Below are 13546 nucleotides of genomic sequence, written 5' to 3'. Positions count from 1 at the left end.
ACTTAGAGCAGTGGGAGGGAATACATACTGACCAAAATGCCTTGACTCAGATGGTTTCCTATAATGTCACTTATTGGTGGGCATCTTCAGTTTGGAAATCCGGTGAGTTTTGACTAATGCTAGAAAAGGTACAAGACTGTCTATAGAGCCTCTTGGCTGCCAATTAGTGACTATAAAAATGATTTTTAGCATTTTAAGTACAGAGGGGAGATGCAGCCAACCTGACAAAGCAGTCTTGGGATAAATAAAACATGCACGCTGTCAATCCATCCATCACTGAAATCCAAATTCTGTTGAATTTGCAGTTTGCATTGTTGCTAATTTTATGATGTCGATGCTTGTCCACTGGGAATTAGATTGGAAGAAGCCAGTCACTCGCTGCAGATGCTGACAGGGCTGCGTGTAGGAGCTCCTTCTGTCTCCGCTGGATTGGGTTTTGTGGCTGCAGCTGACACTGCTTCACGAGAGAGAACAAGGTTTAAATAGGTAGCAGAGAAGCTCCGTGTGTCCTACTTAAAGCTGCTTAGGTAATCGTAGCAAGAACACGGGATAAGAAGATCCATGCCCCAGAAAGACTTGCACAAAGATGTTGAAGAAAACCTTGCCTACTATTTCTGGTCCTGCTATTAACTCCTACTCCTAATTACATAGTGCCTTGAAATGGGCCTGCTACTGTAATAAGTGATGTTCTTGTATTGCCTTTTATTCAGTGGAGTAAAAATAGTTCACTGGGCTCGTGGGCTTTGTTTAACTGAGTGCTAATGCAGGGTTGTGTCATAATATATTGCAGAAACGGCAGATCCTTGGTACCAGACCTGTAGAGCTTTTTCTCCACTGACATACAGTAAGTTTGACTGGGATCTGAGTAAATGATGTGATAAAAGGGCTGATGGTACCTCCTAAAAACAAACCGCTGCTCATTAAATTAAACGATGATGGCTCTTAATGGACTGATGAATGCTCTACAGTCCATTTGGTACAAGTAAGGAAGTCTAAGAATGCGAGACCTTGCCACAGGATGCTGGCTATGCTTGCTTCTGTACGTAGAGGGATTATAAACTAGGTAGAATAGGGTGTTTGCTAGTTGACATAGAACTGAAACCACAGAGCTGGTGCTCTATCAGCAAAGAAGGCTCTACTGCGAAAACTCAATTAGGTGGAAACCCTAAGCTACCTGAGGCTGTTTCATTTTGCCTTTTAAATGAACTGCTTGTAGAGCATCACATGTTTCATAATTGAAGGAGTATTCGTTGCAAACTTGAGGCAGATTTATGTGCAGTTCTCAAGCTGTTTGTCTTTACTGATGCTAGATTGGCTTTTTCAGTTCTGGGTATTTGTCCGTGCTTTCTGTGTCTCTTAATTCAGTTTGCCTACAGAAACCTCGTGTTGGATGCAGAGCTCGTTCTGCCTCAGGACAATTATTAAGTCTTCCTCTTTCCTCAGCTTGGAACAAGAACCAAAACTTTAACGAAGCGATGTGAAACTGAAGCAATCTTTGCCATTAATTGAAAAGTACTGCCAGTAAGAAAATCCTGGCTGGAAGTTAAGGGGATGTGACAGCTTTGCTACTCCTTACATAAGTACTACAGAGCACAGGGCTTCCTACTGTCATCAGCTGCGGTGAACACAATGGAGCTGTACACAGGAGCGAGCGCTACTCTGGTGATAACTGTCTGCGTTTCCAATTAGAGCTGAACTGTTGTGGCATTTCCCCCACAGTCTAATTGAGACTTTTGGATGGCTTCATCAACTAACGATGCTCGTGTTGTCTTCTTTAGTTTCCCAGTAAGAAAGGAATTGGATGAATTTTCCTCCTGAGAACATCGGTTTGCTCTTTGCAGGACTCTGTTTTGACGTCTCCTCTCAGAAACCTTTTACAGCTTAATGCAAACTTTCTGCTATTTACGTGCCATGACTTGCTGCTAACCGCTGCGTTAAGGTATCCTCTGCGCGTGTGGGATGTTGACCTGACACGACGATGCTCTGGTTTTCTGACATTTCTTACCCCTGTGCTAAATGGCACATGGCAGATCTCTGCACTTAACAAAGTGCAGTCTTTGCAAATATCAGTATGTGTTTAAAAGTGGATGCATCCTACCAGGAATTATTCCATGTTAGAGGATGGTGAGGCTTAATTCTGAGCCCTCTGCTCTGCGTTCATCTGGATTGGAAACTTCTGAATGGAAAAATGATGAACGATTCGGCTGCTTTCAGTTGCTGCTGCTACTAACGTGCAGTTTGGACTTCAAGCCAAGCACCTGAGGTGGAGAGCAGCGGGGGAGTGTTTAAATGCGTGTGTTAATGTATTTTCTTTGTGCTGCATTTAGTCCTTTCCTCTGGAACACAGATTTCCTCCAGGAAACCTGCTTATATGAGCTTTGGGTATGCTGTAACATATGAGACCTTTATTTTTCCCACCCTGCTTAGCAAGGTCTGACGCCAGTCAGTACTTTGAGTTGTGCGGTTGAAGTCCTGCCTCCCTGTGAGCAAAGGTGGAACCGGAGCCAAGGCTGCTCCGGACCGTGCTGGAGAAGGGAGCCTGTCCTGACATCTGCACCAGCGAACTTGCTTGTTCAGGCATGTAGCTGGGGGAGGGGAGACAGCGTGTCTGGAGATGAGGAAATAAGGAGGATGATTTGTGGGCTGCGAACTTTTAAAAATGATACCTCTTGTTCCTTCTGGCTCAGCTTGGCTTTTCTATTTTTTATTTTATTTTTTTTTTTAAAGATGGATGTAATTTATTTCTCTTGGGCCGTTTAAAACTGCTCTTCGACTGGAGTAAGTGCTCGGTCAGAACAAGGGGGCTGAGGACCAGGGATGGGAACAGCTAGAGCTAGTCTCAGCAGCTCTGAAAGCTTTACGTACCTGACTGGAGCACAAGTTGAGCTCCTCGTGTACTCCAGGCACTTGGGCATAACTGGCAGGGACTGCCCAATGGCTGTTGTTTGACACTGCCAGTTGAGCATGAAGCAACCGAAGCTACGTTGGAGCAATTTGGGCTGGCGTAGCCTCTCTGCCGATTTGGGTTCAAGCCTGATCTGGTGGAAAGGGCTTGACCTGCCTCAGTGCTAATGAAACCCTCTGTCTCTGGGTCACTGTCGCAGCGGTTGTGCATGGGCCCGCACCGTGGAGGCTGGTGAAAGCTGGGCCTGGATTGTTTAAAACAGAACAGAAAGAAGCTTCCTTAAGTGGAGTGAAAGGAGAACTCTGCTCTGTTGCAAGGAATCGAGCAGTTCTAAGAAGTCTGGTCTTCTTAGAAGCCTTTCTGTGTGGTATGGTGGGTTAGCACCTCTGTCAGTCAAAGAAGAGATTTTGCAGCTTTCCTGCCCAGAAGTAGTACCCACTGTGGTGGTGTCCATGTCCTCCTGCAAAGGACGGGTCAAGGGAAGTGGTTCTCCCTCTCTACTTTGCTCTCATGAGACCCCACCTGGAGTTAGGTGTCCAGCTCTGGGGCCCCCAATATAAGAAGGATTTTGACCAGTTGGAGCAAGTCCAGAGGGCGCCACGGAGATGCTCTGAGGGCTAGAACACCTCTGCTATGGGGATGGGCTGGGAGGGTTGGGTTTGTTCAGCCTGGAGAAGAGAAGGCTCTGGGTAGACCTTATAGCACCTTCCAGTACCTGAAGGGGGCTACAAGGAAGCTGGGGGGGACATTTTACAAGGGCAGGGAGTGACAGGACAAGGGGTAACGGGTTTAAATTGAAAGAGGGTGGATTTAAGTTGGATATCAGGAAGAAATTCTTCATGGAGAACGTGGTGAGGTACCGGAACAGGTTGCCCAGAGAAGCTGTGGATGCCCCATCCCTGAAAGTGTCCAAGGCCAGGCTGGATGAGGCTTGGAGCAACCTGGTCTAGTGGAAGGTGTCCCTGCCCATGGCAGGGGAGTTGGAACTGGATGGGCTTTAAGGTCCTTCCCAAGCCAAACCATTCTGTGATTCTGTGAAAATACAGGCTCGGGAATCCCACCCAGAGCTGCTTACATTTAGCCCCAACCGTTGGAGGTTGAATTAAAAGCTTTTTCTTTAAAAGCACCCTCCAGTCTTCTGGCTGTAAAATTTCAAGCAAGTCCTCCAGCATTCCTGAGTTGTAACTGGTCGATCATCCTTTATGTCTGACACTGTGGAAATAACGCCGGGAGTGGAGCAAAACTGCAACCCCTAGCTGGCCATCTGCCATGAGTGCCTCCCTTCCCCCTCCTCTCACCCACTCCCCCTGGCTCTAGCAGTGGATACATTCTCTCGTAAACGGGTACTTATTTTTAGTGATTTAATGATTGTTTCATTTAATTTAGCGATTTCATCTGCATCTCTAGGTGTTAGCAGCACCTGCAGGGGTCTAACAGGTAGATTCTAAAGATAGATGAACAAACACTGCTGGTTCATAATTTATTTATTAGAACTTCATTAAAACCTTTTTTTTTAATTCACATGTACATATTGGGTCTGGGCTGATGCATTGATGGCCCTTGACTTTTTTTTGGGTTTTTTTGTTTAATTGCCACACTTGCACAGCATTTCGATGTAACTGGCTGAGGAGACGGCTGGATGCTACTGTTACTGGGTTTTTTTAATCACCTCTAAATGTGACGATCAGCCTGTCCTCCCTCAGGGCATGTGTACTGCTGCTGCCCTTTTCCGTGACAGCGTGTGTCCCAGATCCTATCCACTGTCGGGGTAAGGAAAAGGACACCTCTTGCCCCTTATTCAGGTGGAACACACGTGGGGTGCCTTTCCTTCAACGTGAGCCTGTGTTTGAGACTTATTCCCACGTAAAGTAATAAAAAACCCACCCCAAATAATGAATTAGTATCTCTTCATCCTGTGTCAAAACCCAGCTGGTAAACTGCCATTAATTCCATTAGGATTTGGATGAAAACGTGACACACGGGGAGGGAATCTGCTGCTTGCAATGTGTTTGAACCTTCCCACCGCGGCAGTGCAGGGAGGAAGCAGCAGATTTTTAACTGTCTCTGTGCACGAGCCATCTCTAGCCATGGGGTGGAAAGGTGCAGGGTACTGGTGCAGAGGTAAAACGCTTGTTCTGATCAGGATCAACTCAACCGAAGGTCAAGACCTCTGCCTTTTTTGTGGGCAAGACATCCTCTCCTCAACCTGGCGACAACAGAAAAATAGTATCTAGGAGAAATGGGAGATTCCCTTCTGGTAGTAGGCAGAGAGGGAAAAACAGGAGCTGAGCATCTCCCTCCCCCCTCTCTCGTTTAATACAGTTTATTCATCGGTAAGTTGTAGTGAGGAACTTAGAGCTACTGTCTTGTCAGACTGCATGAATTATAGATGGCCCTTTTATGAGTTTTCGTGTTGACTCCAGCAATTAGTATGCGTTGGACATAGTTATCTTTATGGCATCTACTATAGCGTAGGTTTCAGCTCCTCTGACTTTTTTTAATTGCTTTGTGTTTTAGCAATCAGTCATCTGCCTGTCTGGCTACGGAATGCAAAGAAAACACAACCAGCTTGATAGAAACTTCAGAGTTCAGCATGGAGCATCAGGTTCGAAAGGCTTACCAGAAGGAAAAATGACATAAACACAAGATCTTTGTTCTCTTTCCATTTTTCCTTCCCCTTTTTTTCTTTCGTGTGTGTGTGTTTGTTACACACAGTAGTGCCAGAAGGCTCCACATATGCTGGGGTCCCGCTCTCTGAGATGAGCAAACAGCTCAGGAGCCTGTGCTTGTATTAGAGGGAGGCTACAGGCATCAACGTGATTTTGAGTCATATCTACTTAACACAGCAGACCTGCGCCGGTGTTTGCACATCTGTGTACTCTGAACTCTTGGACGCTGCTGTTAGCACCCTTGGGTGCCACTTTTCCTCCGCTTGCTGGGTCGAACTGCCAAGTGGTTTCCTGAGTATCTTGCCCCTTGCATGTGGCTGTCTGTCACTCCTTCCTGTCTGCAGAAGCATTTTGTAGGTGTGAAAGGAGGGATTCTCAGGTCTGCTGTTCTGCTCTGTTGGGGCTGGGGTAATCTAATTTAGCTGATGGGCTTCACAAGTTGGTGGGGAGGGGCAGGGAGCAATTTAAGGCTGCCATGACCCGACTTACAGCACTCATCAGTTGCAGGATGTAATAAAAATTTATTTTCATAAGTACTGTGTGCTGAAACAACGCGAACTTTCAATACTCCCAAGTGGCTGCAGAAATGATAGTCCTACATCATGACTGTGCCTTCCTAGTGATGCCTGTGGGGTTCGCTTTGAGTGCTGGTGTTCTAATACATGTAGTGGTGGAGAATAATTGTGTCTGCAGCTCCAATGTATTCCCTCATCTGACTCCGGTTGAAAAGTTCATGTGCTGTTTCATTGCTTCCACTGTTCATTTAATCACACCATGGAAACAAGATGAATTCCTCAAAGCACAGCCGTGCTGGTGTGAAGGAGGACGGCAGCTCGCTCCGGTGACGCTTCGCATTCCCGTTAGGGTGGGTTGTGCCGAGCAGTGACTCACTTCAGTGTCGTAGCGCTGATGTTACGCTGCCCAGCGAAGCAAACTGCTTGGTGCTCTGAATTTGAGCAGGGCCTACAAGGGGGGCTTGTTTAAAGCCTGCTTATGTGTGAATTGGCAGGAGATTATTTTAGGAAGGAGAGAATTTGCAGAGTCAGCTAGGCTACAGGGCCACCTCCGTAGCCACTCGGTATGGCTCCGGGCTCTCAGCCACACTGTAAAGCCCTGGAGAGGTGGATGCAGTTCTGCCAGGACAGGGTTTTGTCTGCATACTTTGAAGCCAACAGAAGGTTAAAGGATGATGATGCTGAGTTTGAGGACAAACTGTGTCTGTGTATCACAGTGGGACTACTCGTGTAAGCAGGTTTTTCGTTTTCCCTTTAAATATGTAGTGGGAAAAGGCCTTTGGGAACCCTCTAAGATAGTACTGCTATGACAGGGGATAACTTCTGTAGAACCAGGCTCTTAAGTTTGTGGGTTGGAGGATTTCTCTCACCACCCAGCTCCAAACAGATTAAATAGCTCTTGAAATTCCAGAAGTAAGACTTTGAGGAGGAAGGTCTGGGGGCTTGAGCGATGGAGCAGAAAGGAGAGGGCATACTGTAGGCTTTGCCCACAGGAAACTTACTGTTATCAAATGGGTGTAAAACAATATTGTTTTTTAAACTACCTAACTTTGAGCAGTTACCTGCTCATTCAGGGAATAATGCAAGATAAACAAGAGCTTGTGCTGCCAGTGTTTCTAGCCCTGCGGTAGAACAGTAATTCACTTGTGCTCCGTCCTTTCTGACTGAGGGATTTTGAAAAACCCTCTTATACTGAAGGAACTGTGAGCAGATGTGCCTGGGGGTTTGCACTGGTGAAACTGAGAGTGAGGATATTTGACATCCAGAGGTTTTTCTTGTTTTCATGGTCTGTTTTGGTTGGGGTTTTTTTTTTTTTTTTTTTTTTTTTTTTTTTTTTTTTTGTCTGTTTTATGTTATTTTTCCTTCCCCCAGCACTAGGCCAGCCTCTCCCTGTAATCTGGGGGGCTGTTTCTTCCTCTTCTCACTTCTTTTTCTCCAGCCCTGAGCCAGACACTGCTCTGTTCTCTTCCATCTACTGTCCTTAGGTCTGATGCTGCATCTGTTCCCCAGTACAATAAACTTTGTCCTCTGCTTGGTCCTGTGCCACTGACAGCAGGTACCAAGCACCAATACTCACCTGGCCACTCAAGGGGAGAGGGACCCAGCCACCAGGCAAGTCTCCCCTGCCATCTCAGCTATGCCTGCAGCTCCAGGAAGTCTGACTGGAAATAAATGCACCTTTATTCAAACCCCCGTGGGGTAAACCAGGGTGTTGCAGCAGCAGACGCGATGCCTGCTCCCAGGGAGGGCCATTTGGCAGGCATAGAGCTGCTAACATTTGTTTTCCTTCTGTTTCCTTATTTGCAGTATATTCCTAGCACCCTCCCAGCAATTTGCTTTCTCATGGTTAAATAAGCATTGATGCGAAGAACGTGGCTCTTAGGTAGCACTTCAGTGCTGGAGTTCAGTACCAACACCACTGACACTGCGATGTGCAAAGCCCGTCGGAGAGGCCTTGCTATCTTCATGTTGCACAAGATACGTGTGCAGCAGTGACTGCCAAATGTACCAGTGGGGTTTTACTTTTATGGTGTTTTTCCGCTTCTTAGGCAGGGAGAATTCTCACGACTTTGTGGCTGGCACTCCAGCTGTCACTTGGTTCTGCCCAGTTTTATTCTGGAGAATGGCATGAGGCTGAAGCATGAGCAGTGGGAGATGCACAGGGCACATGCCAGAACACACCCAGACAAATGCACAGCTAATTTCCCCCTCCACCCCTCCCAAACACCAGAACTGTCCCACTGTTAAAATCAGCACCCCAAATGCTAGTCTGTCGTTTAAAATTCCATTGCGCAGTTGGGTTGGGGCTGGGCTCAAACCTCTTACGAAGCTCCCTGTGTGTGGAGGGTTGCCCAAACCCTTACGGGCTGCACAGCATGGCCAGCCCTCCTCTTCTAAGAGCAAGTGTGAAGAAACCGGGAACTGAGTGAGCGGAGGAGAAGATGGAGCCACAGACCGGCCCACGGCTTGGTAGGCGACAGCTAGTGAGCTGCTGCTTCCAGCGAAGTCTGACGTTGTAGCTGAGGGCCTTCTGCGGGCAGCATCTGCCTGCCTTAACTCCCGGCAGCTAAAAGCATTGTGCCCTGGGTCCAAACCTTTCCAGTCAACACTGAGCATCAGTAGCTTGGCCGAAGATGACCTTGAAGGCTGCAGTCGTGTGCTCGTAGGACTGTCGTGTGGTTGTGGGATCTGTTTGGTGTGTGACCCAGTGTGGTTCCTCTGAGGCCAGCCTATGGAAAATCATAGGATCATAGAATGGTTTGGGTTGGAAGGGACCTTAAAGATCATCTAATTCCAAACCCCCTGTCATAGGCATGGACACCCTTCCCTAGAAGCTCCCTGTAAAAGCAGGTCTTTGGAAGCTGTCTGCTATCCTGGATTTGAAACTGGACTTCTCGCTTGTGGAGAACAAACCGTTTTTGACTTTCTGTGACTCAATAATTCCCCCTGAGTGAAGCATCTTCCCTTCCTGCTTGTGAAATTCTTAAAGCTGTTGAACTGCTTTTTCCATCCAAACAGAAACTGTTCCTGCTTTGGTCTTTGTTCCTCAGTTAACTCCCAAGTTCCTTTTGAGAACATAATGCAGGTGAATTCCAGTTTCCAGAAGGATCTCGTTGCAGCCAGGCTGTGTCTGGGGTAATGCTGATCTCATTTGGGTGGAACAAACTGGTTGTTGCAGAATAATCTATTACCCCGTTCCAAAGCTTCCGTCTTTAAATCCGCGCAGCAGGGATTATTTACTTAAGGATTTATGTGTGTGTTGGGGATCTGGTTTTGTTTGACACTTCCAACAGAACAAAACGCCATCAACTTTCCGGGGGTATGAACTGTGCCTGAAGCGTGCTGCTACGGCGGAAAGGCCAAGACCGGCTTGAGACTGGCGAGGGCCGCGGCTGAGATGACGTGGGTACAGCTCTGCGCCTTCCCGGCCATCTCTGCCTCTGAACCAGTTCAGCAGCTTTTGCCAAAGGAGCCTGAGCCGCTGCATCAAACTCTTTGTGTGCACACTTCAGACTTTCCACATCCTGCGGTGCTGGAGGTGGATACAAACCTTTTGATGTAGTTTTAGTGGCAGTAGCTTGGATCTGAGACGTCTTATGAGCTTGGCAACTTGTTGGCTCCTCCCAGGTGTCTTTGCTACCTGGTATTTACTGTACTTACTTCCCACCCCACACTTCTGTTCCATGGTTTGCTTGACAATTGGCTGTGTCCTGAAATAGTCTTTTCTTGATTATTGGTAACTCCAACTCCTGAACATCGTCTTATTAACAAAAAAAATGTGGAGCTTGAGTAGCATTTGGCACACTGATGCTTGGTCTGTGTTGATAGGAGGTTCCAGGTTAGTCTGCAAATACCTGCCTGTGGATTATTTGACAGTGTGTGATTCTAGTTTACAAGAAATAAATAAATAAGGCTGCTTATTTCTTTTTTTTTTTTCCTCTTCCTAGTAACGGCCTCCCCGACTGAAGATGTCCAACAATGGAGTTGAAACCGAAGACAAACCGCCTGCTCCTCCGATGAGAAATACCAGCACTATGATTGGATCGGGAAGCAAAGATGCTGGGACTTTAAACCATGGCTCAAAACCTTTGCCTCCCAACCCAGAAGAAAAGAAAAGGAAGGACCGATTTTACCGATCTATTTTACCAGGAGATAAAAGTACAATATTTTGTCTCTTCTTATAAACCTCCTGTCTGAATGTTGCTTGCCATAACCTTAGTTAAGCAACTCATGCTTTGTTATGGTTTAGGTTGTAGAAAATGGTGTGTGTTTGTTTCCTGCACAACTCTCTTGGCCATTTTAGGGTACATAAGGTGCTAGCTGTAAATCTCTTTTTTTCTAATGATTAATCTTGCCACATTTAATCCATCCTGCTTAATGTTTTGTGCTTCTTTTTATTTTCTACCCCTTAAATTATGAGAACAGTATCGCTGAATACTGGGACTTGCACTGTCACTTCCCAGCCTGACTTGAAAAAGACAAATTTTAGTACTAATTACAAGCTGGCCATTTAAATCTGGCATTGGCACTTCCTTCAGTGTGGAGAGGTTTTTTGCTTGTTCTTTGTTTTAAACAGCAACTAATTTGGGTTAAGCATGACTAACAGGCCATCCCCTGCCAGGCCTGCCATACGTAACCGCATGGTCACTTACCCTGTTCTAGTGTTTGGGTCAGGCATTGTCTACTTGCTGTTAAGAATAATCCGTTACTGCAAATTCTTGCACATTTCTTGTGAACTGAAGGAATTTTCTCCTGCTACAGGCACTGTAACAGATGGAAATAGAGATAGGAGTTGTGAACTGCACATGAAATCCTGATTTTTAAGATCAAGATATTTTAAAACCCTCTATCATATGAATCTTTTGAAGTGATATAAGAAAAAAAAAAAACCTTCATCCCCTAATATATGCTGGTTTCTTTTTATATCTGACCTATTTTTTTGAGTTCCTCTTCCCAATAAATCAGCTTTTTGTAGAGTCTGCATTGCAATGCTATCTGGACACAGGATAGCTGAAGTCAAGCCGAGGTATCTTCAACTTCCTGGGCTTCAGGAGAGAGGCTGCCTCTCCTTAAATTAGCAAGATCTAGGTTAATTTTCTACAAAATATTACGGTGTTTATTAATATTATTATGCAATACCTTCAGCAACTTTGGATTGTTTTACAGATGTGGATTTTTGATTCTGCAATCCAGAAACTCATGAACTCCCGTGTTAAAAGTATGCTGGATCTTGGTTAGAACTTGCTTATTATGAGTATTAATCCTGAAGAGCTGCAGGATTTTGGTGTCGACTTACTCAAAGGAGCGTTGGCTTACTCAAGGGAGTGGGGTTTTTAAATCTCTAGTCTGAGCAGTTGCAGAGAACAAAGAAATCACCTGATATTTGTAGGAGAGTAAAAGAAATACAACCTGAAATGCTAGTTTGATCTGGGTTTTGAAGGAGAGCTGCGGAAGTGAAAGGTTTGGGTAAAATCAGCAGGCAGCCTGCCACTGATTTGAAGATGCCTGCATTTGCTGAAGGTTGGCCAACGTGGCAGATGCTTTGAGACGTGAGAGATTTTTGTTTAGCCAAGCCCAGCAGAGCCTTCTGTCTCAATACACCTGCCTGAATGAGAATGGTTGCATCTGTCCTCTAATTCCTGTTGAGCAAAAAATACCTTTAAGACATTCACCTTCACTTCAGATGGGTTGAGTTTCATCTCTTGAAAACTTCTTCTAATCTCATGTTGACAACTAAATTCCCCGAGCCTCCTGCTGCTTAAATGTTAATGAATTTCCCAGGTGTTCAAACTCCTCTGTCTGGTTTGTACCTGAAATGGTTTGGGTGTTATTTGTTAGTTGGCTGGAGTAAAAGTAGAGTTGGTTTCTGTTCGGTGAGAGCAATGTAATTTTGGGGAAATGTATAGATCTTTACACATGGAAGACAGTGACTTTTGTGTAGCCTCTGCTGATTAATTTTGCTATCAAATGCGGACGTGGGTGTTTATGCTGTAGCCTGAGAGCTGCTGACGTTGATTCTGTCAGTCCCTTCAAAGAAGTGAATCACAGAATGGTCTGGGTTGGAAGGGACCTTAAAGCTCATCCAGTCCCACCCCCTGCCATGGGCAGGGACACCTTCCACTAGACCAGGTTGCTCCAAGCCTCATCCAGCCTGGCCTTGAACACTTCCAGGGATGGGGCAACCACAGCTTCTTTGGGCAACCTGTTCCAGTGCCTCCCCACCCTCTCCAGGAAGAATTTCTTCCTGATGTCCAATCTCAACCTCTCCACTTTCAATTTAAACCCATTACCCCTTGTCCTGTCATTCCCTGCCCTTGTAAAAAGTCACCCTCCACCTTTCTTGTCAGCCCTTCACGTGTTGGAATTGATAGCTCTTTACTATGCCCCCTTTACCAGAAGGGCAGTTCTAGCTGAAGGTGCTTTGGAAAGTCTTTTTTTTCCATTGCATTACTCCTGTGCGTGAACAGAGCTGTGGTTTGAGGGACACATGGGGCTTAAATCCTGGTCCCCATACATGTTTTCACATTTCCATTGTGGTGTGTCCCCTTGCCAGGCTGCTCTGGAGGCATCGTCTCTGCCTGTAAAATTTAGAATGTCCTGATTTCCTTTGTTGCAGCCTAAACTCCAAATCTGGTATTTAAAACCCATGTTGACTTAATAACGTGTGGGTCCTATCCAGATGGATGGAGAGCTTGGGACTCGTTGCTTTCAACGGGAGTGAGTTTCTTGGGCGCAGAGCTCATCAGTGTCCTAGTTAAGACTATGAGTTTGGCTTGAATGTGGCACATTGTGCTCCTCTGAGCTTTGCTGAGCTCAGCTGCAGCTTCGCATGCACAGAGGCAGGGTGTGAAACTGGCACTCACAAGGTGACAATTTGGGGTGCCCAGGAGCCCTTTCTGTGGTGACAGCTTTACTGAACCTTACCAGTGGAGAAGGCCTTTCTCACGGTCTAGTGGAGGATGTCCCTGCCCATGGCAGGGGGTTGGAACCGGATGGGCTTTAAAGTCCCTTCCAACCCAAACCAGTCTGTGATTCTATGATCACAGTGTGCTTCAGGATGAGTTCATGGGCTTACTTTGCAGTGGGATATTGTGCTTCCTAGTTGCAGCTCAAGTTGCCAGGCCATCATAAATAAACTCTATTTATAAGTAAACTTGCTCCGCTCTGGTGAGACCCCTCCTGCAGTTCTGGGGCCTGCTGGCTCTGGGGCCCCCAGCATAAGAAGGATATTGACCAGTTGGAGTGAGTGCAGAGGAGGCCAGGAAGATGCTCCGAGGGCTGAAGCCCCTCTGTTATGCGGACAGGCTGGGACAGTTGGGCTTGTTCAGCCTGGAGAGGAGAAGGCTCTGGGGAGACCTTATTGCAGCCTTCCAGTACCTGAAGGGGCTGACAAGAAAGCTGAGGGGGGACTTTTTACAAGGGCAGGGAGTGACAGGACAAGGGGTAATGGGTTTAAA

General features: G+C 46.3%; 1 protein-coding gene across 1 annotated transcript in view; it reads left to right on the top strand.

The window, feature by feature from the left end:
• Window positions 1-3952: 3952 nt before the first annotated feature.
• Window positions 3953-13546, top strand: part of LOC104505936 (serine/threonine-protein kinase PAK 1) — a 25501-nt gene continuing 15907 nt past the window's right edge. The window contains exons 1-2 of the mRNA XM_010146705.1: window positions 3953-4342; window positions 10037-10247. Coding sequence (XP_010145007.1) covers window positions 10058-10247 — 190 coding nt within the window. The 5' untranslated portion in view covers window positions 3953-4342; window positions 10037-10057. The remainder of the gene's footprint in view (window positions 4343-10036; window positions 10248-13546) is intronic.

The sequence above is a fragment of the Eurypyga helias genome, unplaced genomic scaffold (assembly GCF_000690775.1).
Source record: "Eurypyga helias isolate BGI_N326 unplaced genomic scaffold, ASM69077v1 scaffold7512, whole genome shotgun sequence".
NCBI classification, from domain to species: domain Eukaryota; kingdom Metazoa; phylum Chordata; class Aves; order Eurypygiformes; family Eurypygidae; genus Eurypyga; species Eurypyga helias.
Note: the sequence above shows the minus strand (reverse complement) of the source record. Positions and strands in the feature narration are given on the sequence as shown.